This window comes from Bos mutus, chromosome 11 (genome assembly GCF_027580195.1).
Source record: "Bos mutus isolate GX-2022 chromosome 11, NWIPB_WYAK_1.1, whole genome shotgun sequence".
Classification (NCBI taxonomy): Eukaryota; Metazoa; Chordata; class Mammalia; order Artiodactyla; family Bovidae; genus Bos; species Bos mutus.
In genome coordinates, this window is record NC_091627.1 from 10,147,501 (window position 1) to 10,160,985 (window position 13,485).

Here is a 13,485-nt window from a genome sequence, read left to right on the forward strand (position 1 = left end):
AAACCAGTTGGACACCTATAAATCACAAGGACGTGAGTAAGGGGAAGCGAGAGTCAAAGGAGGAAACAAACAAAAATCAAATTTCCGATACTAACTGTAGGACCCCCGGGGGAGACCTTGGGAGACACTTGATTCTAGCCTGTGATCACATCTCGGGGATAAAGAAGAATGGTGCTGAGGCTCACTCACTCTTTTGGCAAACCTCTCAACACTCTTGGAATAAGACCATTTCTTGGAGTTACTAAAATGGTAAATAAAAAGATTTAAATATATCAAAAATATTCAGTTGGTGTATACCAATTCATATATAAATGATTAGTCCTCCCCCCATCCCCAAAGGAGCTGAAAAATGAAACGTTTGTTAAGTTAGGCAAATAATAAGAAACACTTGTGAAAGAATGACTTGTTCTTTTGGGGTCTGGAACAATTTTGGCAGCTGTACAGTAGAATCATGTTTGGTCTGCTGAAAAGAGTAACATCAATTAATAATGGATGAAAAACCCCTTTGTCTCCTGCCTTAGAAGATACTGTACGTCTGCCAAGATGGCTGCTCAAGTTCTGCCAGTTAACATGTGAGAAGGTCACAACGTGAAAACTCAAGCAATTCAATAAGGTCAAATGCAAATACAGAATCAGCAGCTGACTTCATCAGGTGGAATATACTTATTTCTTTTGCAAACTACTTATGATGTCAACCAGCACAAATGGAAGAGATTTCTTAGGAGGAACTTGGCAACAGGCAGATTTCATCACACTTCACTGACAACAAAACTTCAGCCCAAGATGCACTGCTTATAGTTACAATGAGTGTTCAGGCACCTGGGAGCTGAGCTATATAAAGAAGAAGCTAAAACCCACACAGCAATGTATGAATAGGTACCCACTTTGCTATGTAAAAGGCTCTGACCTCTCTCTTGTTAAAGTAACAGTTTAAAAATACTTCTTAATAATTTCTTAATCATCTTTCAAAAGAGCATGCTGCAGTGGTATCAGGCGGAGTGGGTCACAGTTTCATCCTGAATAGTTATTTAGGGACTCTGAGAAAAGGATAAGGAGTGAGTGATATGAGCCCTCCAACCCAATTTATACCAGTGGGCACGCTGGTTGACCATCTCTGCCAAGCCTTTAATTGCTTTGGAAATAGACCTCTCATTCTTCAAACCATGGTGCTCATCCTTCCAGGAAAAGCTAGAGAGCCCTGGCAAGGGAGCCACACGAGGAAGACAATGTTGGCCTGCTGCTGCCCGCATGCAGTCCCATCCTGGGGGGTCACTGTGCACACATATGTGCGTGCACACACGCCAGCACATTCGCTGAAGACCTCTGCAGTTACCATGAGTGCAGGTTCAGACAGAAACAAGCCAAACTCGTCGGGAAGCAAATATGCTGCAGTTCAGGGCTTCCTAGCCATTTCTGTTCCACTGTCGTCTCCCTCACCAGCAAGGAAGGATTATGTGTCCCTTCTTTTCTTCAAACAGTGGTGGTAATAGTAACTATTGAACAAGCATCTCCTTTGCACCAAGCATTACACATAGCCTTTTGCACACATTTTCTCAAGTAGCATCTTAACAATCTCAAGGGCTAGGTGGTTGATTGTCATCACACAGGCCTCACACCTGTTCCAAATCTAATGACCTTCTCTCTCTCAACTTGTTTTGCCACTCAGCAGCATCTGACACTTGTAATTATCACCTGTGACATTATGCTTCTGCTTCTCCTTCCCTGATACACTATGGTGTGTGTGTGTGTGTGTGCACATACACACTTTCTCCAAGACTCAAGCTCTTAGCTCTCTTCTTTCTCCTTAAGCAATCTTATCTCTATTAACAATTCTAACTATGGTCTCTGTGAACCAGACTTCCACCTCTATCCCTAACTTCTATGAAGAATTTCAGTTCTTGATTTTTAAGACATTTTCTTATAAATGTTCTGCCACAACCTGCAGCTCAACAGATCTCAAATGGAACTTGGGTGTTCTTTAAACCTGCACCTCCTTCTCTATTTTCTATTTGTGTCATGGCATCTCCACCACCAGCGACATGGTACTCACTTCGAATCTGATTCCACTGTAGGCAGCTCCAATGGATACACAGTTCTTTACTCAGAACTAAGATCTGGTTCCCTTCCAATTCCACGTACGGGCCTTAGTTCCAGTATCTAGGCTGTCACAATATTAGGCTCTCAAACAGACCTGAGGGACCCAACTCCACTCTGCCTTCTTTCAGCCCCGTATGCTTGGGGTAGGTGCTTGGCACAATAGTGTAGGGCATGCAACTGGGTGGCAGAGTTAGGTAGGTAGGTACACAGGTGATGAGGCGGAACAGGAGCTGTGGAAAGGGCAGAGGTCAGGGAAGACAAATAGGCAGAATTTGGCCACTGACTCACAGTGTAGGCCAGGGGAGAGGGAGAGGGCTGACGTGATGCTAACCTGGGGCCCAGGCCTCCAGGAGGATGGACGCAGATGTTCTGGGAGGGATTTTTGCACCAGGAGAAGGCGGCCTCAGTGACTATGAGATTCATTCCCATACCAGAATTATGTCTCTAAAAATAAAGGTTCTGAATTAAGATTGAAAACAACTCTGGTGGTATTTGTTCTGGTTATGCTTGTTAAAGCAAGTTCTCATAGCCCTTACTTTCACAAGCCTACCCTACCTTTCACAAGCACGTCCTCAGCTCAGAAGGCAGACCTAGAGAGCTGCCATACAAAAACTCCCTTCAATATACAACATCACTCTAGCTTGTCTGATTAAGACTGTCAGGCCTTTGAAAGAGTTAAATATTGAATATATAGTGGAAAGGGAGATATTCCTGGCTGAGAGGGAATTTGGCATTTCTTAAGCATAATTAATGAAAATTCCCCAACTCTGAATTTAGCAACAAAGGCCCATTTTAGAATTCTCTTCTTCTAAACAATTCTCTGTTGGATTCCATACTTTGTAGTTAATATTACCTTGACAATCAGAGAAGCTATAATACATTAATGAAACCTAGCCAGGAAAATCAGATTACAGCTTTATTAACAGTTTCATAATTGAGGAATCTCCATACCATTGAAGGTCTCATCTCCAGATATGTAAGAATCCTGTGTTTATGCATACCCCTGGACCAATCAAACAACAGTCATCACTAATAAAGGTTTATTTAATTCTCATAGTAAAATTTTAATATCACCAGCAGCCTGGGGAAGCTTTAGCAAGTGGATTTGCTTGACATCAGATCGTTTCTATTCTGCTAGTCCCAATACTTCTTAATCTTTAATATCAAGGCAATTAAAATTAATGGCCACTCATCCAAAGCTACTGTGGGCAGTGTTTCCTTGACATCAATTGTTTGATGGGATTACCTAGAGGTTAAACTAACAAGCAAGGTTTAATTGGAAGCAATGAAAGAAGCAGTGATCATACGTTATGTTTAACCTGCATAACCACATCTAAATGAATATCTAGAAATGTTAAACTATTTCTCAAATTTAAATATGCACGTCACATTCTGATATCACAGATTTGGGTATTGCAGCTATCAGCTATTAAGACCACACTGCTGCAACTGGGATCAGTGTAATTAATGTAGAAATCAACACCTAAATTCAGGAGTTTTTTTTTCACCTTTTAAAGACACCTAAATTCAGGAGTTCTTTTTCACCTTTTAAAAACAGATGGATACAATTAATTGCAAAAGTCAGCCAGTAGGAAGCACCAAAAGCTACAGAGCACATGCAGGCCCCTCCTACACAGGGCTCACAATGGAGTCAGGCTGTACACACGTGCTGGAAGGAGAGCAGAGCTTACTCTGTCTTTGACCAATGGTCTGTACATTGGTCCCAGAATAGAAACATGGGCAGGAAATTAGTGAAGAGAAAAGGAATATTTTGTCCCGTGCTTCTCTTTTGAGCCACATATCAAGGATTCATGACTCTGGACTGTGCAGAAGGTAAAGGGCTGGGCAAGAATTTTAAGATCAATTAAATATGAGAATAAAAACACAAGTACTCTCCTCCTCCTACTGATGTTCATCACTACCAGCTCCCAGGCTGAATGCCTTTGGCAATCAGGGGAATGAGTAGTGAGCATTTTTCAGAGTGTTTATTTTCTGGAGCCCTTTTGCAAGGCCAACAAGTGACTGGAAAAGCTTCTGTTCCCTCTCATTTACTATAGCCATGCATTCCCCCGACTCTATTCACCTGCAGACTGCCAACTGCCTTTAAAAAGTACAATGTTTTCCTTTTTAAAAAATGTTTTATCTAAGTATAGTTGGTTTAGTGTTAATTTCTGCTGAACAGCAAAGTGATTCAGTTATACATTTGTGTGTGTACTAAGTTGCTTCAGTCGTGTCCGACTCTGCGACCCATGGACTGTAGCCCACCAGGCTCCTCTGTCCATGGGATTCTCCAGGCAAGAATACTGGAGTGGGTTGCTGTGCCCTCCTCCAGGGGATCTTCCCGACTGAGGGATTGAACTGGAGTCTCTTATGTCCAGCTGCACTGGCAGGCGGGTTCTTTACCACTCGTGCCACCTGGGAAGCCACATATATATTTGTTCATATTCATTTCTATGATGGTTTATCACAGAATACTGAATATACTTCCCTGTACTATACAGCAGGACCTTGTTGTTTATATATACTAGTTTGCATCTTCTAAACCCAAACTCTCAATCCTTCTTCCCCCAAGCCTTCCTCCCCCTTGACGACCACAAGTCTGTTCTCTTCATCTCTGAGCATGTTTCTGTTTCTTAGATATGTTCATCTGTGTCATATTTTAGACTCCACATATAAGTGATATCATATGGTATTTGTCTTTGACTTACTTCGCTTAGTATGATTATCTCTAGACCCATCCATGTTCCTGCATATGGCATTATTTCATTCTTTCTTATAGCTGAGTAATATTTCAATCTGTGCACCACCACACACACCACATCTTCTTTATCCATTCATCTGTTGATGGACATCTAGTTTGTTTCCATGTCTTAGCTATTGTAAATAGTGAGGCCATAAACCTAAGGGTGCATGTATCTTTTTGAATTACAGCTTTGTCTGGGTATATGCCTAGAAAAGGGATTGCTAGGTCATATGGTAACTCTATTTTTAGTTTTTTGAGGAACCTCAATACTGTTTTCCATAGTGGCTACACCAATTTACATTCCCACCAATGGTGTAAGAGGATTCTCTTTTTTCCACACCTTCTCCAACATCTGTTATTTATAAGCTTTTTAATCATGGTCATTCTGAGCAGTGTGAGGTGGTACCTCTTTATAGTTTTGATTGGCATGTCTCTAATAATTAGAAAAAATGAGCCTCCTTTCATGTGCCTATTGGCCATCTGTATGTCTTCTTTGGAGAAATGTCTGTTTAGGTCTTTTGCCCATTTTTTTATTGGGTTGTTTGTTTTTTTGGTTATGAGTTGTATGAGCTGTTTGTATATTTTGGAAATTAAGCCTTTGTTGGTCATATCATACACTAAAAAGGAAACACTAGAAATGGACTGTAAACAAACAATCCCTTTTAAATCACATCAAAAAATATTTAGGAGTAAACCTGACAAAGGAGGTAAAAGATTTATATGCTAAGAACCACAAACATTAATAAAAGAAACTGAGGATGACTCAAAGATGAAAAGATATTCCATGCTCTTGGATTGGAAGAATTAATATTGTTAAAATGGCCAAACTACCCAAACAATCTATAGATTTAATGTGATTCCTATCAAATTACCCATGACATTTTTCACAGAACTAGAACAAATAATTTGAAAATTTACGTGGTATGATAAAAGGCATAGAATTGCCAAAGCAATTCACAGAAAAAAGAACAAAGCAGGAGGCATACCCCTCTCAGACTTCAGATAACACTACAAAGCTACGGTAATCAAAACAGCATGGTACTGGCACAAAAACAGACATATGGATCAATGAAACAGAACAGAAAGCCCAGAAATAAACCCACACACCTATGGACAATTAATCTTTGACCAAGGATGCAAGAACACATAACAGGTAGAAGACAGTCTCTTCAGCAAGTGTTGTTGGGAAAGTTGGACAGCCACATGTAAATCAATGAAATCAGAACACATCCTTACATCGGATACAAAAAGAGACTCAAATGACTTGAAAATTTAAATATAAGACATGATACCATCAGACTCCTAAAAGAGAACATAAGAAAAGCATTCTCTGACATAAATTGTACCAATGCTTTCCTAGGTCAGTCTCCTAGGGCAATAAAAAGAAAAGCAAAAAATAAACAAATGGGATTTAATCAAACTTATAAGCTTTTGTACAGCAAAGGAAACCATAAATGAAAAGATAACCTACGAACTGCAAAAAATTAAAATGTTTTTAAATGTGGAATCTAAAAAAGACAGACTCAAAGAAACAGAGTAGAGTGGAAGTTACCAGGGATTGAGTATAGCTAATAATACTGTATCACATACTTGAATGCTAAAAGAGTATATCCTAAGTGTTCTCACCAGGAAAAACAAATGGTAACTATGTCATGGGATGGAGGTGGTGTAGCTAACACTGTGTAGTAATTATTTTGCAATTTTTAAATGTATTGTGTCAATCTGCTGCACACTTTGAACAGTGTTATGTTTCAGTTATACCTCAATACAGCTGGGGAGAAAAGTAAAAATGCTTTCCAAATACAGTAACTAAATTCAACTTTTGTATCACTTTTTTACTTTTTTTTTTTCCAAAAATATACCCAGTGCCTTCTACTCACTTAGAATCTTTAAAGATTTAAGATTAATCTTTAATCTTAATTCTAAGATTCACTTAGAATCTTTAACTCTGAGGTAGATACATCAGATGTGGGCAGTATCACATGTTGAATAAATACTTGGGACTTGGTCTGGTTTCAAATCCACACTGTTATTTACTATGAGTGGCCCTGGACAGATTATTTTAGTATTCCTCTCATATACAATGAGAACAATAATAAGAAGGTTAATATATTTCTCATAGAAATGTTAGGTACATTAATGGTTTGGGCCCACAGTGATTACCTAATACTATTAATTATCACTGTCACCCATGTTTTATCCATGAAGAATCAAGAGATGCAGACTGTACACAAATGGCCCTAAATCATACAGTGAAGCATGACAAATCCAGATTTCAACCCCATAACTCCCTATCAGTTTTCCCCCCTTTTTTACAATTAACTGTGGTGTATTTACTGAATATGTGTTACAGTCAGTGCTGTACTAGGTGCCATGGGGGAGACAAAAAAATAAACAGGAACTTCTACTTGCCTAGAACTTACAATCTGGTCATAAAAACAATGCTGCATATTCAAATAATTAACAAAGATTGCATGATGGTGATGATAACACACTAAACTACAGAGAACAGACTCTAAAAGGAATCTGGAGGAAGATAAGCCCCAGCAGGTATGGGAAATCAAAGGAGAATTCAAAGGTAAGGTGAAATTTGAACTGGACTTCAGCTTCAATTCAATTCAATAGTATTTCTACTGAGACTCCATATTTCAGAGGTACAAACCTCTAGAAGCCCTGTTCAAACAAAGAAGCCAAAAATATAAGCTGCCTCCATCTACCTGGACCTCTCCAAGATCCCAGAGACTTTTTCTACTTTCTGACTTGACTCCCCTTTCCCTTAATTTCTTAACTTCTCTTTTATAATGAAAGGGGAAGGAGACACCATTCTAAAGGAAAATAGGAAAGGAGAATCAAGGAGTGTTTCTGCAAGGAGTGTTTCTGGAAGAAGTGAGGTCTAACAAGTGAGGAATACTTTCATCGTGGAGAACAAGGGAGCCGAGAGAGAGCGAGAAGCCATGGGTACCAGGGTGAAGCACCTGACGGACCAGCAACCTCTGGCTAAGAAACAGGAGAGGAGAGAGTGCTCCAGACCAGGGAAAGCCTGAAGAGGAACTCTGCTGGTGCTCTCATCACCCACACCACCCCAGGGCTCACTAAGTGGAAGGGAGACTGAGATTGCGGGGAACAGTTCCTGTGAGACCACCTGAAGCCAGGTGAGGCAGCCTTTTGTCTAGGCGCCTATCCCATATTAGTAGTCTGCACACCTTTTCTTGGAATACTGCCTAAAAAAAGGGTGAAAAATCAGGTACTTGCTCATACATTTTTTTCTCCTTTGTACATTTTTTAAGTTGGCATCTACAATTTTTCATTATGAGCTTATAGTTATAAACAATGTTATTTTAGTATGCCATAAATGTTGACATTTTAAAATAAAACTGTAACACTGTTCTTTAAAATGCATCCAACCAAATATAAATAGAAAATTGATACCCACTATCCATTTTAAAAACATATAAACTTGTTTTTCTTTAATAGTCAAAATTTTTGTGTTCTCTTTTGTTTTTGGAACTGTATTTCCATTTCATTTCCCTCCCATATTATACTAATGCAATATACTTTTATGTTTTACAAGTAATATATGGAAATTGAATATTTTAAACTCTTTTTTATTTCCTGTAATTATAAGGCTCTACATGCTTAACATGTTCTGGATTAAGCTATCAGTACACTGAATCTAAAATTAATCAAAGCAATACAAATACTTATTTTGATAAATAATACTTACTTTGACCATCAAAAGTAAGGTTTTATCACGCATTCATTTATTTTTTTAATAGCTGAAAAAAACCCACTTTATTGTTAAAAATTCTATCTTTATCAGCATTGAAATTCCCCCTTATGAAGTCAGAGTTCTTCAGAGGGGAACATTGGTTAGATTCTGATTCACTAACTTATTTGTAAACCACTGAATACTTTGAACACATTTTTCAATTCAGAATCAACACATGTATTAAGCAGAAGGGTGCTGGATTATAAAGTGCTGACTGAAGGAGGTTTGGTTATCACCAATATTTCACACAATCCTTTGTTGAGCACCAGAAAGGGTCTCACACTCTGGGGCAATGAGTGGGAGTACCTATTTCATAAAGTGGGAAAAGAACAGGTGGAAAGGGGAAGAGGAAAAAGGACAACCACATGAACTTCCACCCTAGCAGCTTTCTGAGGCAAGTGGGTTTTAGGAAGGAGTATGTATATATACTGGAGAAGGCAATGGCACCCACCTCCAGTACTCTTGCCTGGAAAATCCCATGGACAGGGGAGCCTGGTGGGCTACAGTCCATGGGGTCACTTAGAGTCAGACACGACTGAGCAACTTCACTTTCACTTTTCACTTTCATGCATTGGAGAAGGAAAGGGCAATCCACTCCAGTGTTTTTGCCTGGAGAATCCCAGGGACGAGGGAGCCTGGTGGGCTGCCGTCTATGGGGTCGCACAGAGTCAGACACGACTGAAGCAACTTAGCAGAGCAGCAGCAGCAGCAGCAGCATGTATATATACATTTATATATACATACATACACACACACATATATATACACACACACACAAAGGAAAGCTGACCAGTGAAACCCTTTTAAAACCATGCATGCCCTTGTACCCTCTGGAAAACCTTCACCTACTCTGTGAAGCATGTGCACCCACGTTTAAGACTGCTGCCTCAAGTGAGCAGGCACACTCTGTTTGCATTAACTTCATTTATTTATTTATCTTACTTAGTTAGTTTATTTTTCGGCTGCACGGTGCAGTATGTGGGATCCTAGTTCCTCAACCAGGGAGAGAACCCATATTCCCAACAGTGGAAGCCTGGAGTCCCAACCACAGGACCACCAGGAAAGCCCCACGGATGCACTAATTTCTCTGTGTGAGGACATGTGGAAGTCCCTTGGACAGGATGCATCCAGGGAAGACCTTGAGCTGAAAAAACAAAGCTCACTCAGGCAGTCACTTAGATGTGTCACAGTGACCTTTCAGAGCTCAACAAAGAACAAATTTGTTAGCATCAGGAAATCAAAAACATTTAAAGAAATAAACTGAGAGCAGTAGACACATTTTACTTATTATTTAGCATAGCCTTTCTGTAAAGTAAGCCAGCAAATATGGATAGACATATGTTTGGATTCAGCATTACTTAGAATTTATCTTGAGTAAATATTTAGAGATACATATGAAAGAGATTTGTTACAGTCTTACTTAAAGTAGTAAAAAGAGAGGAGATATTAATTTATAGCACATCTGTATAATGGAATATGATCACTGATTAAACATGTTGAAGACAAATATTTATTGACATGGGGTTACTATTCACAATGTATTGTAAAGAGGAAGAAAGGGCTTTTTCTTCCTTCTCATAGAGAATAAGAATTTGAGGTGGGGTAAAAATACACATAGACATACATAGGTGTGTACATGCAAACATACACATACATGTATGCATACAAAAAGTACTAGGACACGTGTCTTTTATCGTTTGGAATGGGTTTACAAGTAAATTCTAATTTTGTGTTTTTCTATGTGTTTTCAAATATTCAAATTGATTTCAGATGAGTAATTTCTGGTTTTTTTTTTTTCATTAGAAAAAAAGACTTTCAAAAAACATGCACTTTTCAATGAAAACTGTAACCAATCTTCTTTTTTAAAAAAAGTCACTTAGAAGTCATTTAATAATCCTGAAGAGTGTAACTGCCAGGCACTGTGCTGGCTCACACAGCTACAGGACTCAACAATCCCATTCCTGTATTCTATCTGAAGGATGGGGTTGGCAGGTCTGAGAATTCTTGAAATAATTAAAATCAGATACTTTGTAATTCTCAAACCACTAAAGTTCCCCAGATTGCTTTGCCTTTAAGAAAAATGTCATTCAAATTTAAAAAGCTAGACCATCTAAAATGTCTCTACAGTCACTGAAAGCCAATTTATTAATTAGCATTAATTGTACCTTACATTTCAAATTCTATCACTCCATTTATTTACCATTTTAATAACAATGTTAAATAAAAGAGAAAAAATATTACTTAATGACTTAATCTTCAATAGGGAGAAGTACAGAACTTTAGAGTTCATCCTCAGTTTGGCTTCCTTAAAGACTTAAGGGAGAGAATCAGCACTCGTTTGGAAAAAGCAGCTGACACCAAAACATAATTACTGAGATTAGCAAACTGAAAATTTATGAAGCACAGATCTTAGAAAAATTTGCCATTGTGTTTCCAATGTTTACTTGTGATGCATACTTTATGTACTGTGCCTAATTAAATGCAACAGATTATGAAATGTTGAAAGGCCAAGTCGTGTATAATGGAACATGTAGCTTATTTACACTGTAAACAATTTTACCTCTAATAAATAGTTTCTCTCTAATCAATATGTTTTCATCCCCATTATGTGGTTCGATTTGAAATGAGGGATGGAAGCCAGATCCTGTTCAATTTTTAAAGTTAATGGTGTTAATAAACTAAATCTCATTCCATTCCTCTCCTTCCCAAGGGCACACAACCAGTAAAGTTTATAAAAAGACAGAAAGCCTGGACATACTGTAGATGACCACACGTGTGCATTCCCTTGAGAACCCAGAGGGCGCCTGAGAGCTGACAGACCTGCGTGTGAATCCCTGCTCTGTAATTTCCTAGCTGTGTCACCTTCGTGCAGTCACATCATCTAAGTTCTCCTTTCCTGGTCTACAAGATGGGGTAATGATGCCTGTTCCCCATAGGGCTGCCTTGAACGCTAAATGAGATAATATGTTAAAAGGCACAGGATTGCGCCTGGGATGTGCTAGGCACCAGGTAAGTGTTAGCTCTTCCTGTTCTTAAAACAAACAAGCAACAAGAGCAACAACAAAAAACCCTCTGCAGGTCACACTTCCTCTTGTCACAAGGTCAGGTCACCCTTTCTGGAGAGTTCTGGATTCTGAGAGACCCTGTCTCTGCCCCCAGTACTGGCAGGGTCCTGGCAGTGGAGACTAGGGAGCAGTGAGCGAAGGGGAAAGGGGCTGCTCCCTTGTACACCTGAGCGTGATAAGCCTTCTCCCAGGAAGGTGACATCTGACCAAGAGCTCCTGTCCGCCACGTCTGTGGGGCGTGGTTCCACACAAACTGACAGCTCTATCCTGGCCTCCCGGTCCCTCCGTTGCTCCTGTCCCAACACAGCCACTTGCCAGACAAGACAGTGGACCTGGAATTTGTAGGAAACCTGGGTTTGGATCCTACCTGTACCTATATTTTAACAGCAGCCATTTATGGAGAGCTCATTTAAAGCCAGTCATTTTACCAGGAATTTTACATTATTATCTCATGTAGTACCACAAAGACCCAGTTTAACTGATGTGAAAACTGAAGTCAGAGAGTTTATCTAGCTTGCCTGAGGGCCACAGCTTTTCCTGTGCTTTTCCCGCTATACCTTGTGTAATAAGACTTGCTTTTCCTTAATATTCTTCATAAAACAAAAAGAATTTTATATTAAGTGGTTAGGGCTACCAAAGCAGGGAATCCCATAGAGGCTATAGAGGAACCTATTCAATTGTACACCTACCTGACACATTTTTAATTTTTTTAATGAGAGAAATAATTTTTTCTCTCAAATATTCAGCCTACTTTTTCAGTGTAAAATATTTCATTTCCTTTACGGTTAAAATGTGAGCTAGCCCAAGAATCCAGACCATTTCATTTTCTTTTTAGAAAGTAAGTTCCAAACTCTGAACAACTGACTTGAAAACCAGCTTTTGGAAACACAATTCACTTCTAATGGGAGAACTGAACAAACAGAAATTCTGTTTCCATAGTATCTGAAATAATTTAAAACAGATGCACTTGTCAAATACTGTATTTTTTTATTTGAGGCTGCGAAAAATTTTATTGCCATAACGTACTGACACCCTTACAGTTTGGCTCTGCCCTTTCTACTCAGTGCATGATAGACTGGTAACTGCTCGTGACATTCACAGAGAGGCGCATCTGCAAAAGTATATAAAACGTCAGCCTTGCGGCCACAGTACATGAAGAACAGATGACACCGTTCATCTCTCTAAAACACACGCTGAGGGGTGGTTCTAAATTACCACAGACAATGTTTTCAGTTAAAGATTCCTTTAAAATTATTTCTTTCATTAAAAAATAAAAAATGTATCAGGTAGGTGTACAATTGAATAGGTTCCTCTATAGCCTCCATGGGATTCCCTGGTAACTCAGCTGGTAAAGAATCTGCCTGCAACGCAAGAGAGACCCTGGGTTGGGATGATCCACTGGAGAAGGGATACCCTACTTATTCCAGTATTCTTGGGCTTCTCTGGTGGCTCAGCTGGTAAAGAAACTGCCTGCAGTGTAGGAGACCTGGATTTGATCCCTAGGTTGGGAAGATCCCCTGGAGAAGGGAATGGCTCCCCACTCCAGTATTCTGGCCTGGAGAATTCCATGGACTGTATAGTCCACAGGGTCACAAAGAGTCAGACACAACTGAGCGACTTTCACTTTCACAGCCTCCATGGAAACTCTTTGACAGATTTTGGATTTTTTTTGGTTTGCTTGTTCTTAAAGAGTTTTTTTCTTTTTAGATGTGGGCCATTTTAAAAAAGTCTTTTTGAATTTGTTGCAATATTGCTTCTGGTTTTTGTTTTGATTTTTTGGCTTCAAGGCATGTGGGATCTTAGCTCCGGGA

At 39.3% G+C, this 13,485-nt stretch overlaps 1 protein-coding gene across 3 annotated transcripts in view; it reads right to left on the minus strand.

Moving 5' to 3' along the window:
* PBX3 (PBX homeobox 3) overlaps window positions 1–13,485 on the minus strand; it is a 226,133-nt gene that overhangs the window by 6,829 nt on the left and 205,819 nt on the right. For all 3 annotated transcript variants that reach the window (XM_005893043.3, XM_005893041.2, XM_070378983.1), the window contains exon 6: window positions 1–15. This exon is cut by the window's left edge and continues 151 nt beyond it. In XM_005893043.3, coding sequence (XP_005893105.2) covers window positions 1–15 — 15 coding nt within the window. The remainder of the gene's footprint in view (window positions 16–13,485) is intronic.